At 38.9% G+C, this 16,490-nt stretch overlaps 1 protein-coding gene across 15 annotated transcripts in view; it reads left to right on the plus strand.

Annotated features, from left to right (window-relative positions):
* Positions 1 to 16,490, plus strand: part of MPDZ (multiple PDZ domain crumbs cell polarity complex component) — a 95,905-nt gene that overhangs the window by 3,406 nt on the left and 76,009 nt on the right. For all 15 annotated transcript variants that reach the window (XM_061442482.1, XM_061442484.1, XM_061442487.1 and 12 more), the window contains exons 2-5: positions 4,898 to 4,973; positions 5,378 to 5,544; positions 13,808 to 14,029; positions 14,967 to 15,106. In XM_061442482.1, the coding sequence (XP_061298466.1) occupies positions 4,958 to 4,973; positions 5,378 to 5,544; positions 13,808 to 14,029; positions 14,967 to 15,106 (545 nt within the window). In that variant the 5' untranslated portion in view covers positions 4,898 to 4,957. The remainder of the gene's footprint in view (positions 1 to 4,897; positions 4,974 to 5,377; positions 5,545 to 13,807; positions 14,030 to 14,966; positions 15,107 to 16,490) is intronic.

Consider the following 16,490-nt stretch of genomic DNA (forward strand, 5'->3'; position numbering starts at 1 on the left):
GTTTTAAATATAAATGTCAGGCTTCTCCTGCTTGCCTGTTGTATTCCAGGTAGTCAGTGGAAATCTGCTGTTTTCCTTTTGGTGCAGTGCACGTTTATTTTCCTTGTATTAAATCCTTAATTTGAATCAGTTTGCTCTTCTGTCATTCAGAAGCATGCAGTCCAGAGTCTCTTGGCTGATGAAACCAAGTGGTTGATGTTAATTTGTCACATTCATGTTCTGTCAGTAAAATGGTAGGCTTGCCTTTTTTTTCCCCATCTTTCTTCATTTGCGCTTTTTATTTATCCTGCTTTCCCTGTCTCTGCTGTCCTGCATTTACCTTCACACCCTTTTACTGCATGCTGAAATATGTGTATCTCTTTCATTATGAGTAGTGAAGGCTATACCACTCAGGCTACAGTTGTCGAGTCCTTGTAATATTGCTCCTGATCCTAGAAAGTGATTTGGTGTTGCTCATAATCTAAGACGCAACAGCAAAATTGACCTTATGACAGTAGAAGAATATATATATAAAAGTGTGAGCTCTTTGAATTTACTGTGTATGGCTTCTGCTGCCTTTATATTGACAAGACTCCCTGCAAAGGGTTTGGGAATCACCTTAGTTTTCTTACTAGAAATGGTAGCCAGTAGGTGGGAAGTAACTGGGTGCAAGGGAATAGGTGTTGGAAATTACAGGCAAAGCAGAAGGTTTATCAGTAATTAGTATCTTCCACTTCCTTTGCGGTTTGGTTTCTGTTCCGCATCAGGCAGTGCTACCACAATGTGCCTGTTTGAGGTATAGCCAGAAAGGAGGAGAGGGAGATGGCATGGGTTAAAAATCAAGTATGAAAGGGTATTTCTAGCCCAGTCAAATCCAGGCCCAGGTGTTGAAATTTAGATCAGAAGCTTTGAAATATGCCTTTTAGCAGCTATAAAATGCATTCTGTGATTACCATACTGCTTAATTGAAACATACTTAGTTTTAATCTCAAGTGAGTGCTAGCCAAGGTTTGGGTCTACAGATCACTCTTAAGATAGGCATTTTCTCTGTATCCTCAGGGTACTTCAAGTAGCGCATGACTGACAGCAAAGCCTATTACTGTGTTTTCTATCTTTGGCATCACATGTTTGCTAAGCCAGTGCTGTGAGCGTTGGTGTCCAGAGTATTATCTGAAATGGCTTTGTGAAATAATGGATGCATTATTTGTCAATGAAACAGAGGAAGTTTCCTTGCAGGAAGTACATGATCATGTGTGAAAGAGTAGTCATTGGAAGTGAGTTATCTTTCCCTTTCCATTAATCTTTTGTCCGTTTTAAATAAGTGGTTTACATGGTTGCAGTGGAAAGGTGGTGATCAGCATAAATTTCATATCTCTCTGTTGAAACACCTGTGGATTTGAGTGTTTTAGGAGTGGGCACAAAGAAACCAGAGCTGCAGGATGCTAGCTGTTTTCTGGCAGCTGACCTTACAGAAGGGAGCATAAAAAGTGGGGAAATGTGTATATAACACATTTTTGTTAGCATGAAAAGAATCAAATTTCAGAACTGTTTGAAAGGGATCATCTTTAACTTTTGTGCGTGCTTAGTAGAAGACTGAATGTTTCTTACCATGCACCTGTATAAAATTACTTGTGTTTTCTACTTTCCTGTAATAAAGAGAAGCAAAAAGAGAAGGTACTTTTTTTTTTTCCCATTCTTTTTAAGCCACATCTTTCAGGTACCTATGCCTTTGAAACTTGTGAATGAACTTGTTACTCTTTTTAATAGTATTTCTTCAAGTTGCCGATAACAAAGTCTAACTCATTTACTTTGTGTTCTTACTACTATGAAGAGGTTAATGGACTTTAGCACTGAAATACAAAAATAGTTAAATCTACTTTGAGCTAAGCTAGTAAGCTCTTTGAGGCATGAACAGTATTTGCATCTTGTATAGAAAGACTGGTTTTGGCTTCAAACTCCTGTGAGACGGGCTGCCAGCAGCATGCAAAATGAGAGAATCAGAACTAAACTTCCCATTTGTACATCCAGGAGTTTGTGACAGCATTATAAAAATATTCACTATAGCAAATGATAAACCTGTGCCTTTGGACAAATAATCATGCAGGCCTCTCTAATCCTCTGCGGTGTATTATTGTTAAAATATCCAGAAGCAAGCTGGTTTAGAGGCCTATAGTGGGAGGTAGTGTTGTGGGTATGCCTCTATGCTGCATGTTGGACAAATGAGTTCTTGCTTCCCTTGTACTTCGACTTTGCTAATGCGCCGCTAAGCTGTTGCTGACAGATCGCGCTTGTTATTATCATGTATGTGGCACAGCAGGAGCAGTCACGTGGCTTTTTGTTATTTCAGGGTGCAGGCAGAGAGAACAGGGGTCATCTTGGACTGCGACATGTAGAAATGCTGGTCTGTCTCAATGCATTGCTCCTGCATCAGATGAAGTCTTGTGGAGGAAAACATCCTAACGGCAGTTTTGATCTTGGTCCTGCTTAGTGCCACAATTAACAAAAGCATAAAGCTGGTCAGCTGAGGAGGGATTCCCCACTAATATAAGCACAAAATAAGGAGAATTAAAACTGAGAATTAAGAAATTGATTTACTGATATTAAGGTAGCTCTGGAGCAGTATTCCTCCTTCTAAAGCATGAGGTAAATATGAAGTATATAATGAGTGTCTTAGCAGAGCTAAGGACTTCTTTTCAGTGCAGATTAGACAGCATTATCTCCATCAGCAGAGTATATTTAGGACTTTTGTCTGCTTCTAGAAAACTTCCATTGCAGTCTTTTGAATTCATACCTCTGGGATTGTACAGAGAGTGGTGACTTTGTCTATTCTGTCACTTGCAACACATGTCTTTTATAGCACACCAAGAATGAGTTTTTTGGCAAGTTGAATCACAATATAAGGCAATATCCAGCTACTCCAGAAGATACAGACTTTTTACAGCTGCATCTCTTCTTGAGATTCTTAGTGAGCTAAAGCAGAAGAACAGTTAGCCTGTTTTATTCCTGATTAGTTTCCTTAGAAGATGAGAGTTGAACGTATGATGAGATGTGCCTGAGCATAGAGTACTCGAGACAAACCGAATCATTGCACTGAAGTGGCTGAAAATGCTCCATATCTTTTGTTTGTTGTTATTCATAAAGTTCTCTGATTGCATCCACAGCACAGCCCCAAGAGTAGCTATAGAGGAAGAACTGTAACGGTGAAAGAGGGAAGAACTGCTTTGGTTGGCATTTCCATGAAATAAAACAACTGTGAACATGTCATCTATATGATGTGAACATGATCTCTATTTGTAACTGGGGGCTCTGAATTGAAGAAGTGATAGTAGTTTGCTAACCTAGAAAGAAAAGCTATGAGTGATTAAGGTTTGGGGTAGCCAGCTTCCTTCATAATGTTTATATAATCTCATCCAGCCCTTCCCATGTAAAATAGATGTTTTTTTGTCTTGTTTTCATAGATTGACAAGGTGACAACGCAAGATATTTGGCATGGTTTTCAGATCTGGTAATCATGTGCTGGGATTTGTCTTGCCAAGTGAGAAAACAAATTCAGGAAGGCTTGTTTTTATTTATTACTGATTTGCATAATTTGGATTATGGAATAAGGTTACCTTGGCAAAGTCACATTCCGAGGATTTGAATGTCTGGCCCTAAGTGGTACATTGTCCTAAAAAGGGTGATCAGCAATCCCATATCAATATGTTGGGAAATTCAAATGCAATAAAATAATCTGATAGGAAGCATCAGGTGTATCAAAACTAGGGAAGTCTTGGTGATGGAACTTGAAACCCTTTTAAACCCACTTGATTTGTTTTTTTCTGCACAAACTACAAATAATATAGGCTTGGTGAAAATGTTCATCCTGTCTTGTGTTCTGTCAACACCATTCTTTTCCCTATCTTTCTCAAAAAAATCAGGAAAAACTAATCTTTCCTGAGTGCTTATAGATCACAGCGCTCTGCATGTTGATAAGCTCACCAGATTTAAATTGTGATGCTATACTGAATTGCTTCCCTATTATCAAGAAAACAAAGGCACCCTTGATAAAATGCACATCTCAGTTCATACAACTGCAATGATATTTGAACTCCTCACTTCTCAGCTACCCGTCTCTATCAAACATATCCTGTCACTACAAATTTCTGAGCAATTGCAGATACACTGTTGAACCCCCCCCCCCCAAAAAAAAAGCCTCCGACCTCCCCTCCCCCCCCCAAAAAAAAAAAAAAACCAAACAACCCCAAACCAACCCCAAAAAGCAACAAAAAAGAATAAAGCAATTTTAGATTTTCTTCCTCTCAGCCTATATTTCTTGCTGGAAAACCCACACTGACAAAAACCCAGCCATCATCCAGATCTGAGTCTCAATTCCAGAAGGTGATAATAGCGGAGGCTGTAGCATGAGAGTCCTGCAAGTCTGTGTAATGTAAAAACTTAAGTGACTTACGGGACTTTTATTTGCAAAAGGTGACTTCAGAAAACGTGCTAAGGCTCACGCACCTGAAATGGTCGACATAGGGCTTGAAAACTGATCCTGCAGGGAATGTTTTTTGTGAATCACTGAAAAGGAAAGGGAAGAAACTGTGTAAAATATCAGTGACAGCTGTGATTCATAGCCTCTGATTAAAACAGTGCAGGACATGTTGTGCAGCAGTATGCAGGCAGCAACTTTGATATGGAAATGTAAAAATAGCGCGAAGCATATTCCTAAAGCAATTTTCAGGGAGGTTTTAAGCTCCGAAGTAACGCAGAATATGTTCAGCTCTGAGGTTATTTTAATCATCCAAGGAGATACGGTTTTTGTGGATTGTTATTTTGTGGGGCGATTTTTTTGTTTTCAGAAGTCAAGCTTTCTTGTTTCCTCCAGAGCTTAGTGATTCTGTAAGTGTGACCCTTTTTTCTTTCTGTTATTTTTCAGAGAAATACTGTATTTGCTGCCTCTTGCCATTATTGGAATAGAAGTTGATAAGCAGAAGACATGTTGGAAACAATTGGTAATTTTTTTTATTTGTATCACTATTATTATGGCCAAATCAAGTGTGCATGATAGATTTAGGACACTGGTATATACTGCTGAGAGAGGTTTTGTAAAAAATATTTATTGTGCTTAGAAATATATGGTGTATTTGAATTTTTGTATTTTGTATTTGAAAACAAAAATGGTACCATCATTTGTTTAGTGTGTTTAGTTTTTAGCCTGCTGTTTTGATTTCATTGTTTTAATCTTTACTATAATTTAAAAAGTTTGTACAAAAAGGACAGATGTTTTCTATTATGGCTATTTTCAGCACTACTTGTTTACTTGTCTGTAGCCACAGTTCCCGCAAGTAACTTTGTTGCTTGCCTTGTATGTGGTTGTTCCTAAACAGCTACTGATTAGGAATGATTATTGTCACAGATACACATCGGGCCTTTCAGGCCATGGAGCGCTTACAGGAAAAACTTCGGGATCGAGGTGACATTGCAAACGAGGAGAAGCTGAGCTTATTAAAATCGATGCTGCAGAGTCCTCTCTTTAACCAAATTCTCAACCTTCAGGCTTCTGTTCAGCAACTGAGAGATCAGGTAGGAAAAGCAGCCTCCCAGGTGCAAGAAAATTGCTAAGAAGGTGCAAAATAGCCTAAATTAAATGTCTGCTAATGCTTCAGGGATCTGAGGAGGATGTACCCATTGACTTCTCGGGGCTTTACTGAGGTCCATAGTTTATGTATGTGCATTTTTATATGTATGATTGTTACTCAAAATGCACGTGATAGGGAAATGATGATCCTGAGTGGGGTGTTAACATAAGGCCTTCTGTCTCTGTCCTTCAAGATGAACATGTTTTGTATGATTTTTTTTTTTTCCTACTATTCTTTCACTGCTCTTTTGTGTCTTAGCCTGCTAAATGACAATAGATGAGGGAAGCTGCAGACTGCTGATTTCAGAAGAATATGAAGATCTGTTGTGTTTGTTTTTTTTTTGTGTAGGAATAAAAGATGAAAGAGAAGCAAGAGCTCATGCCTCCTTTTTCCTTGCTCAGGGTTTTAAGTAAAAGTATTTTTCTGCATGTCTTCAGTGAGGATGAGAAAAAAGGGCTGCAATTTGACTATACTTTATTAAATTACTGTAACGTAATTTCCTTGTCAGCAGAATAAAAAATTGAAGAATATAAACGTAGTTCAGTAACTGAGCTAGGACTAAAATGTGTATCTGGCTTTGCAAACAGTTGTTCTTGTTGACTTCTGCAAGATGGGCAGCTCTCTGGCTGGTATGCAGAAATGCCGAAGTGGGAGGATGCAGCCCCTGCACACTGACCTTATCAACAGCATGGAGCTGCATCCAGTCTCTGTACTGCAGCTGGTGAGGAGCCCTCATGATCTTGGTGCTACTTCAGCTGCATAGCAGAAGAGCACAGTGGAATCATATTTGTGCTATTTTTCACAGACAATAAATAATTTGGAATGGTGTCTATAGTGCTCTGTGTGACTATGTCACATCTTGCATGTTTAGTATGTAGAGACTTGATAACATTGGAGTGATTTAAAAAATCTAGGAAAAAAACCCTGTTCTGAGGATTTGTTTGCTCTGCTACCTGAAAGGGATGATTGAACAGTAACATCCAGAAATTATGTGAATTACCTGAATTTAGTGAAAAGGCAAATTAAATTTTCACTTCCAGACATCAGCTGTGAAGTTAAAGGATGCTTCTCTTTTTAAATACAGTCACCCGAATCAGTAAAATGAAGCAGCTGATACTACAGACAGGTAATTTCCGATGTGTATTTTTAAAAAAGCAAATAATATTTTAAGTTCTGCCTTAAACTCACAGGTTTATCTGTGCAGAAGCTTTAGTTGCCCATGCAAGTTGCATGGTACATACCCAGTCTAGTTGACAGGGGAGCTACTTTGATTTGAATTCCTTTCCTGTCATGTGTTCATAGAATACCCACACATGCAAATATGTTTCTGGCCATTCTTAGATTTGGGTCAGCTCTTCAGAAAATATCCTGTATTTTCTGTATGGATTCTTCCCTAAAATACAACATGAGATGTCTCTCTCTTCTTTGCTTTATTTACACGTTTATAAAGCGTATTGAAACAGGACAGAGAATAAAACCATGAAATAGGCAATCATGTTGAAAAAAAAAATGTGTTTCTTGACATTTTCAAAGGCTTAGTTTTGTTCAAGGATACCCTTTTATTTTTCTTTTATGGCTGGGAAGGTGCTTTGCTCTTGAAACTCTTAAACTACAGGTTGGTGAAGACTGCAAGGCACGTGAATAGTGACACGTATCCCTGGAAGGAGACAAGTGTTTCCCAAGCTTTTGCAGTCACAGCTGTGCTGTGCTGAGCTGTGCAGCGGCTAGATGTTGGATGCTTCTACCCACTAAAGACTAAGATGCATAAATTTTCTGATACTTCATGTTGAGCTGCACTGACAGTTGAATGGCAGTCTGTTTCTTCTCAAGGTGAAGTGTAAGGGGCAGTCTGTTAAGCTGCTCCTATATTTGTAAATAATTTATATGTTTTTAAAGAGCTATAAGACTACGCAAAATTCTCATGAGGTCATCTCCCTAGTGTGGGAGGTGGGAAGTATAGGTTGAAAGAGAGGATGAGTGCAGAGAAGGAATATTCAGTTTACTTTCTAAGTCGAGTCCCTGCAAGCACCCCAGCAGATGTAGGTCACTGAGACGTATGTGTGGGCATGTAGTGGACTGAATAAATTTGAGAGTGGGACATATTCCTGTCTTGAGGCACTGTGTCTGGAAGGCGGAGAGGTGATAGTGTGAGCTCCATCTTCTGTTTGTGCAGCGAGTCTGAAAAATGATCTGGCAAATCTTGTAAACATCTGTTGTGTTTTCCTAGCAAAAAATAGGATGCATATACACAGTTTAGGCAGACAAATATTCCTTGCATTTTAGCAAGAGTTACTACTGTTTTTATGGCCTGAAATAGTAGACTTCCTTTTTGTTTTTCCCCTACAGATTAGTGATCTTTTAAGCATGAAAAGAACACCTGAAAAAGCGTGTTTCTGCAGGCACGGAGATATTTTAGATCTGGTGTCCTATTTCCTTAAAGCTTCTGTGTGTTAATTAGAAATTGATACCTTTTGTTAGTTGGTGCATGCTTAGTAAAAGCCCCTCTAGTTTGCATTTGTTGCATGTGCAGTGGTGTGGACTGAGTGGTGTATTGCTTCATCTAGATGGAGATCTGCAGACTTCATCTAGGCATGATGCTGAAGTCTGCAGATCTGGTGCTTTGGTGCTTGTTGGTAGGGGCTTTATATTGTTAGTTGTTTTGGTTTTTGTTTTTTTGTGTTTTTTTTTCTTAGACGAGCAGGCAGGATTTGTTTGCACCTCAAATCTATGATTGTTAAGAACTGGAGTGGGAAAAATCTAGAGACAGCAAAGGGGTGTTTTTGTCCTGACTTCACTAGTCACTTGACTTGAGGAGCACTAGGAAAGCAGGGTTTTTTTTCTGCCTGTTTGTATCTTTATTCTTCAGTGAATGCTTGTTTTCTCATGCTGAAGAGCAGTCTTGTTTGAAGATAAGGAAGTGACAGGAAAGAAAACCAGAGGTTGTGATGTGTTGAATTTATCAATAATATTTGGATCTCCAGGGGTCCCTTGCAACCCTAATGATTCTGTGATCCTGTGATTTTCATTTGTTTCTAAAATACTTTAAAGAAAATAATCAGATTGTGCTGACAGTCCTCTCCTGCTTCTTTCCTTTCTGTCTCTCCCTTGTCCACCTCCTCCTCCTGCCTCCATTCTATTCAGGGCTCTGCCTGAGCAAAATACCCTTCACTTGGCTGGGCTGCATTCCTCAGATTTTTTTCTGCTTCTGAGTTTGACCATAGTTTCTCATTCACAATGCAGTAGTGAGGATGAGTGCCCCCACACTGCAGCATGTATTGGGTTGCATGGGATAGCTGGCTGTCAGAGCTGAAGAGGATTCAGGGAAGAATATATGTCAGATATAAGGAAGAAGTTACTACGAGGATGGTGAGGCACTGGAATAGGTTGCCTAAAGTGGTAAATGCTCCATCCCTGGCAGTGTTCAAGGCCAGGCTGGACAGAGCCTTGGGTAACACAGGCTAGTGTGATGTGTCTCTCTGCCCATTGAAGGGGGGTGGAACTAGATGATCTTAAGGTCCTTTCCAACCCAAACCATTCTATGATTCTGTGATTCTAAGAAATGGAGAAACTGTGTCTTTCCATATTGCCTGTAAGCATTTTTTTTTAACTCTGTGTTTTGCACTGACTATAGAGGAGCCCTTTAGTTTCCATCCTGGACCCATTTTTGTACCGTGCTGCTTGTTGGTGTTGTGAAACAAAGTGCTTACAGGAAATGCTAATTTGGAATCTGCTTTGCCTGCCCTGAGGAGGAGACATAAAGGATGCACACACATACTCAAAACTTCTTTCTGTTAACAGCGTGTTAATATGGATTGGACAGTTATTTTTGCCTTTTCCTCCTACTTGTACTATTCAGCACTACTTGTCAGTGGTATTTCAACTGTCATTCAAATCCAGTCTTCAGAATAGTGGAGTTAATAATCATTTATGGAAAATACTTTTGAAAAAGATGAATAAATTTTACCTTCTGGTTTGGAAGGCGGAAGGAATGGGAGAATTTGGTCAGTTACTGTATGTTTGCAGTAATGTCCCAACTCATGTAAGTGTGCAGAAGGGATGAAATATTAGACTGAGAAGGTGGGCACTATATTGCCAGTTTGAACAGGATTTGGTCTATGAGAACATGCACTGTAAACTTAAAATATTAATTAGCATGGTTCTACTTCAGTTTTACGCTTAGTGTGAATTTTCTAGGAGAGAGAAAATCATAAACCCCTAAGGAAGCTGTCATATCTTAATTGAAGAACTCTTTGAAATTTACATGGCGAAGAAAATGGTGATACTGGGCACATGCTCAGGTGAAATTTAATCTGCCCATCATGGTAATCTGCTGTTTAAACATAAACAGTGAAACAAGCAGCTGAAAGCAATCCTCTGTTAAGCAGTAGTAGAATGACATACATAGAATGAAGTGCAGGATGGACACAGAGCTCCTCTACATACTGAGGGTTCTGCTGTATGGGATATTGAGTGATACAGGAAGTGTTTTAGGCTCAGAGGAGGCATATAATACAATTCATCGTAAGGGCAATGTGTGATATAAGCCTTTTATTTTTCATGTGTAGCTCCATTTTTATCTTTTTTTTTTTTTGCTGTTTGTACATAAGGAAGGTATTTTATTGTATATTAACAAAAATTAGTATCATGATGTAAACACCATTTGTATCATTCATATTACGATCAAAATGTCACATTTAGGGTTATTGTGGCTGTGATCTGCTTTATGTGCATTGCATGATTTTTCCATTGTTGCAGTTTGCTCCCTATACATTTCTTTGTAAAAACAGTGCTCTGTATAAAAGGGAAGACTTGACTTTTTATAAAGAGACTTCACAGATAAGGATTGTCTCTGTGTTAGCAGTCTGCATACCATATGGTAACATGGAAAAAATTTAAAAGTGAAATTCGTGAAGGCAAATAGAAGGGAAATAGGCAGTAGGATGGGCACAGCAGTGGTTCCTTAGCTATAGTTTCTGTGCCTTAAAATTCTGTTTCTGTCCTTTTTTGTCTGCATGGCTTTTTCTTTGTAAAGCAGAAGGGGTTCTAGGTTTGTCTACATAGTCTCAAATTTTCCTCTTAGCACTATTGTAGGATTTTTCTTCTTTTTTTCTTTTTTGTCTTAGGAGATGACTGCACACTCCACTCAAAGTGGAGAATCATGCACAGTTGGGTTTTATAGGACAATGAGGAATACCAGTGACCCTTCACCTGCTGCCATTTTGACGAATAAAATCTCAGGAAGCTCTTCCCACATTAAAAAGGTCCCGAGACAGAGTAATGCTGTACTTAGAAGGGTACTAAGAGAAATGGAAGGCATTTTATGTATTTTTCTCTTAAGTTTAATTACACTACCTGGAGTGAGTTGCACTCTCAGCTGTTGAACCTTGCCTACTTAGTTTGAGGTTACCACCCTAAGGGCTGCACCACAGAGGTTATGTGAGCTTTCACTAATTTGCATTGTACAAAATCAGTAGGTTTGTTCATGCTATGCTGTTGCTTTAGGTTAACCTTGCTGGCTTTGCCTGAGCAGGTGGTGAGTTCGATAGTGACTCCTTTCACCAAATGAGCTCTGATGATGGTAACCTTCTGCAGCAAGGGCAGTTCAGGCCTATTTTATACAATGAGCACTGCAATTTAGAAAATGAATTTATATCCATGACTGACTTACATTTGTGATATCAGACCCATGTGCTGTGACCTTTGGGTGCACATGAGAAGTATTTTGGGTTTGCATCTCATGTACTTTAAGGCTGCTTTATCTTGCAGTGGAAATGTAAAAATGCTTTTTTGAATAGAAACAGTGCAAGACTGGATAATTAGGGTGGTGTTAGATACTCCTACAAATAATAATTTGAACCATGACATTTTTTTGTGGGAAGGAACATGACAGTGGGATGTATAAGAAGATTTGAAGGTGGAGGAGAACAAGAAACAAAAAACATTAATTGACCAAGTTCAGTGATACACTTTTATACATTAAAATGTATGACATTGGGAAGGTGGAAGTGTATTAACCTATTATATGGGCTCATTCAAATAAGAAGTGTAGTGTGGCATAAACTTTATTAGTTTCAAATCCATGCATATAATGTAAGGGGAAATCTTGCATTCATGGAAAGGCAGAATTTGATTACGTCTCTGGGTGTTGTTACATGTTATGAACTATGAAAAAAGATTTATCTACTTGTGCCTTACAAGCTTGTTGAAATAACTGTATGTGATTAAAGAAAGTGCTTGTATGCATATTTTAGGCATTATTATTTATTTAACACATAACCCAAGTGATTCCTCAGAAATGCGGGCAGCTGACTGTAATTACTGTGTGATAGAAATCACTCCATTCCAAACATCCCTATTTTCCTCTTTCCATTTTTCTATGGCAGAGCAAGCTATGTGCTGTTGAGGACTCTTCTTCCCAATGCTGGTTTGTTGTTTGTTTTCTTTTTCTTTTAACTTGAGGGTCTTCATAGGCACAGGTGGTGTTCAACAAATTATGTTTGTTCTATTGTGTTAGATGAGAAGGAATTGTGTGATGGAAAACAATACTGCCCTTGTAATGACTGGACTGTTGGGAGACTGATATAATAAACCTAATGGAAGTAGCATGGTCAAACAGTTGAGACTGGTGCAGTAGACATTTTAAAATACAACTACAGTTTTGAAAATTGTTGTTGCTACTTGAAATTTAAAAAATAAGGTTTCAAGGAAGGGGGATCCCGGCCTTTTTTATTGTGGTGCAGAATGCTAAAAAATTTGTACCGTAAAGCTATGAAAAGTTTTTGAGGCTGTGGTCCTAAATTGTGGTTAGTGTGCCAGGTAGATATGAAACAGATTAATGTGGAGTAAAACAGTGCCTGTTGACAGTCAACAGGAAAGTAGAACAACAGCCAAATGAGGGTTCTTGGTTCACCTGTGCTTTAAACCACCACCATCACCTGCCAGACATTAGAGTTGTCAGTGGAGACATGCTTGAAAATAGGTAATTTATTATGGCTGGGCAAAGCAGGAGAACTTTCATGTTTTCTTTTCTGCTCTTTAAATGAGTGTATTATCAGGGCTGACTGTGTAAAGGCACAGCTGTGGTTTTTAGATCAACCTGGTGATTTTAGACTTGTTCAGTAATTTTGTATTTAATTGTAGCTCGTGTAGAGGGTCACATTGGCAGCCATACTGCATAGTCATGTAGAAACCCTGACCAGTGAAATTTGTTCCCTACATAGCTGGTAGTTTTTTGTTTTGTTTTGTTTTGTTTTTTTTGTGGTTTAAGCCCAGCCGGTAACTCAAAACCACGCAACCGCTCTCTCACTCCCCCCACTTTTTCCTCCCTGTGCTCCCAGAGGGATGAGGAGGAGAATCGAAAGAATGTAACTCCACGGGTTGAGATAAGAACAGTCCAGTAACTAAGGTATAACACAAAACCACTGCTGCTACCACCAATAATAATAATGATAAGGGAAATAACAAGGGAAGAGTTTACAACCCCTCAACACCCACTGACCAATACCCAGCCCAACCTGAGCAGTGATCTAACCCTTCCTGGTAACTGTCCCCAATATATACTGGGCATGACATGCTGTGGTATAGAATACCTCTTTGGCTAGTTTGGGTCTGGTGTCCTGTCTCTGCTTCCCCCTGGCTTCCCCTGCTCTCTGGCAGAGCATGAGACTCAGCAAGTCCTTGGTCAGAGTAAACATTACTTGGCAACAACTGAAAACATTGGTGTTACCAACATTGTTCCCAGGCTGAAAGTCAAAAACACAGCACTGCCCCAGCTGCTAAGAAGGAGAAAAATGACTGATACTGCTGAACCCAGGACATTTTTTAATTTTCTTGTAAAAAAAAAAAACACCATACATTTGTTTTTCAAAATACCAGGACTGTACAAAAAACTTGTTCATACGTATTTACCTCTACCTTTGTCTTGGAGTACTGCAAGCTGCAATGCTGATATGATGAAAGAATTTTAGAGTATAGAAAGTAATTTTTTATTATTTTCATAAATTTCTTTCATGTTTTGTGCTGATAATTCACACCTTTACATCAATTATAAATATTAATGATAATTTTTCTTTTTAAAATGTCTCTTTAAAATTACAGATTAGGATTTTGGATATTTTTAACAAGCAGTTGACCTGGTATGATGCTTTTGGATGAAGAGGAGGTTTCTGCTCTGTCTGTAAATCTATGTTATCATTAATCTTTTACAGGCAAATATTACACTTTCCATACATTCCACTGGTGAATTACCACAACTTCTCCACCATGGTGCAAACACGGGGTCCTTGCCACATAATGAGTCGTATCTGTTGGCTCAGCAGAATGGCAGCCCAGCTAATGTGCTAGAAGCATCGGTGAGATCCATTACTCCTCAGATTAATGGGAAGTCCTGTAGTGATGACTTTGAGCAGCTGATCAGAAATATGTCTCAGGTAAGCATGTTGTCTGCTAACTACAAAATGCAGGTCACGGATTGTCTGGAAGATTAAAATATGTTTATTTAAAAGCAGTTGAGCTGTTAAGCAAACCAGAACTCACTTGATACATTAAAAAATGAACGAAACAAAAACAACTTTTAATTTGAGGAACAACTGGTAAATGAGAAAACAGTTGGAAAGTAGCCTTGACATTGTCACTGCTGAGTTACTGTCCTTAGCTGGGCAGTGTGCCTCTCACAGATCAGCATGCCATTATCTTTCCTTGCTCATTGTAGGACTGCTGCTCTGTGCATGAGGGAGATGCTTTGTCAGAGCAAGCTCTTTGTATGCATAACTAATGAAAACTAGTTCTGTGACTTGCTTGGAAATAAGGTGGAAAATTCGGTTTTGGCCTTGCTATGTGTTGTTCTGTAATCTTACTACTTTCCTGTGGTGGGCAGAAATGGCATTCAGGTTCCTTCAGTGGCTTTGAGAATGGCCAGGCATATATTCTAGCATTTTTCTGGTTAGCCTGTAATAGAGCCAAATAATAGGGGAAGTCTTCTGCCGTTCACCCTGGAGAGCCTTTTTCACAGTCCTGTTTTTTCACTCTTTTTGGAATTCAGCCCTTTTTTCTAGTTCTGCTTGAGACTTGGCCTATACCCTCTAAAATTTCATAGATGTATATATCCTAGTTTAGTCACTACTAAGCCTAACCTTGGTATCTTTAGCTGCTGTTTCCTGATTTCCTCTTCTGGGCTGTAATAATCTTTATTTCTCAAATCTCTCATAATTGTTCCTTTCCGTATGATAGCGAGAAGTCTTAACTGAACTGTTCTTCAATTATTAGCTAGTGTAACCTTGTCCAAAACTAATTTCTAAGTTATCACATTAATTCATACTGCTTTTCAACATTTTTAACATTGTACCTTTTTCTTCTTTTACGGAACAGGGTCGTCTTGTTGAGACCATTGAGCTTACTAAACCTTTAAGTGGTGGTCTGGGCTTCAGTGTCGTGGGACTTAAGAGCGAAAACAGGGGTGAACTGGGAATATTTGTGCAAGAAATCCAGGAGGGAAGTGTGGCACATAGGTAAGATTATGACTGGAATATTTTACTATACAAAGTGCTAACATGACACTGCAAATTTATTGTGTTATTGCTGTTGTTTTTGTGGTACAAGGGCATGTGTCTCTCATGCTCTTTAAGTTATACATTATATCAGATTTAATATTATTACTTACCTCTCCAGTTTATGTAACTTCGGAACAGGGCAACGTATTATCTGTTCAGAGTTTCTGGAAAATACATAGGTAGTTCCTCTGTGGTTTTTTGTATAGTATCTCCTTTCCAAGAGGGAAAATGGGGAATTTGCTGTTCAGTGTTACGGCTTTTAAAGCTGAAATACAAATTTTGCTGTCCTTTAATATACTGGGAACATTACACACAACTTGGTGTGAAAAGATCAGTTGTAACTGGCAGGATTGTTTGTTAGGTAGGGTCCTACTCAGCAGCTGTGAAACGCAGCTTTTAAGCCAAGCAAGGATTGACCTAAAGTTGTTGGGCTCTTAAAATGAGATATTCAGCTTATGTTACCAGAAATTATTACTATAATACTCATGTTACCAGAAATTATTACTATAATAATAGCTTGCACCTAGTATACTTTAGACGTCAATCCTGATTCCACAAGTAGTGTTCAGAGATTTCTCTGTAAGAGCAGGGATTTCTGCTGTGAGAACAGCCCGGAGGGGCAAACAAAGTGGTGAATGGTGGCAGCAGCACTGGTTCACTGCAGTGTGTGTGTGGATTTGCTGATCAGAATCCTGACCAGAGCTGCTTTGTAGTGTACGCTGTATCTTCTGTGGGGCAGCTGAGTAATCCCAGTGCTATTTCTCACTGTGTTTTAGGGAGAAATTTTCTGCTTATTTGTGTTCTGAACACTTCCTTTTAAGAGAGGGCAGAACATGGCCTGCAGTATTAATTCAGTCATGAAAAGCAGCATGCTTAATGTCATTACAATATTTTTTTTAACCTGCCTAGATTCCATGTCTCTTATTCTGTGGAGCTGAGACCTATCTTTACTAAATCAGGCCCTGCTTCATTCACTAGCGAGAAGAGAAACATTCAACAACTGTTAACAGAGCTCATAAATCAGAAAGGCTCTGGCAGTAATAAGCCTTTGAGAGTGCCCTGAAAAACAGTTGAAATTCAAAAGAGAAATATTATGGGTTGAAACTAAGCAGTGTTTTTCCTGAATGCTGTTGGTACCTTGGCTTCTACCTACAGGTGCTGGAAAAAACTGGCATAATAGAGATCCTTGTTTTTGTTGCTGCCCTTTGTTTTCAAAGCATTGCCACTTTGTGATGTTGAAGACAACACTCCAGAGTTTTTGTTGGTTCATTGCAAAAGTAACAGAAGCAGTAGAGGCAGCAAAGGGTAACTCATCTGTGCAGGCTTCATACACTTCCTTTGA

This window comes from Pezoporus flaviventris, unplaced genomic scaffold (assembly GCF_033815535.1).
Source record: "Pezoporus flaviventris isolate CSIRO_AGI_PZ_B2104156 unplaced genomic scaffold, CSIRO_AGI_Pfla_v1 ptg000226l, whole genome shotgun sequence".
Lineage (NCBI taxonomy): Eukaryota > Metazoa > Chordata > Aves > Psittaciformes > Psittacidae > Pezoporus > Pezoporus flaviventris.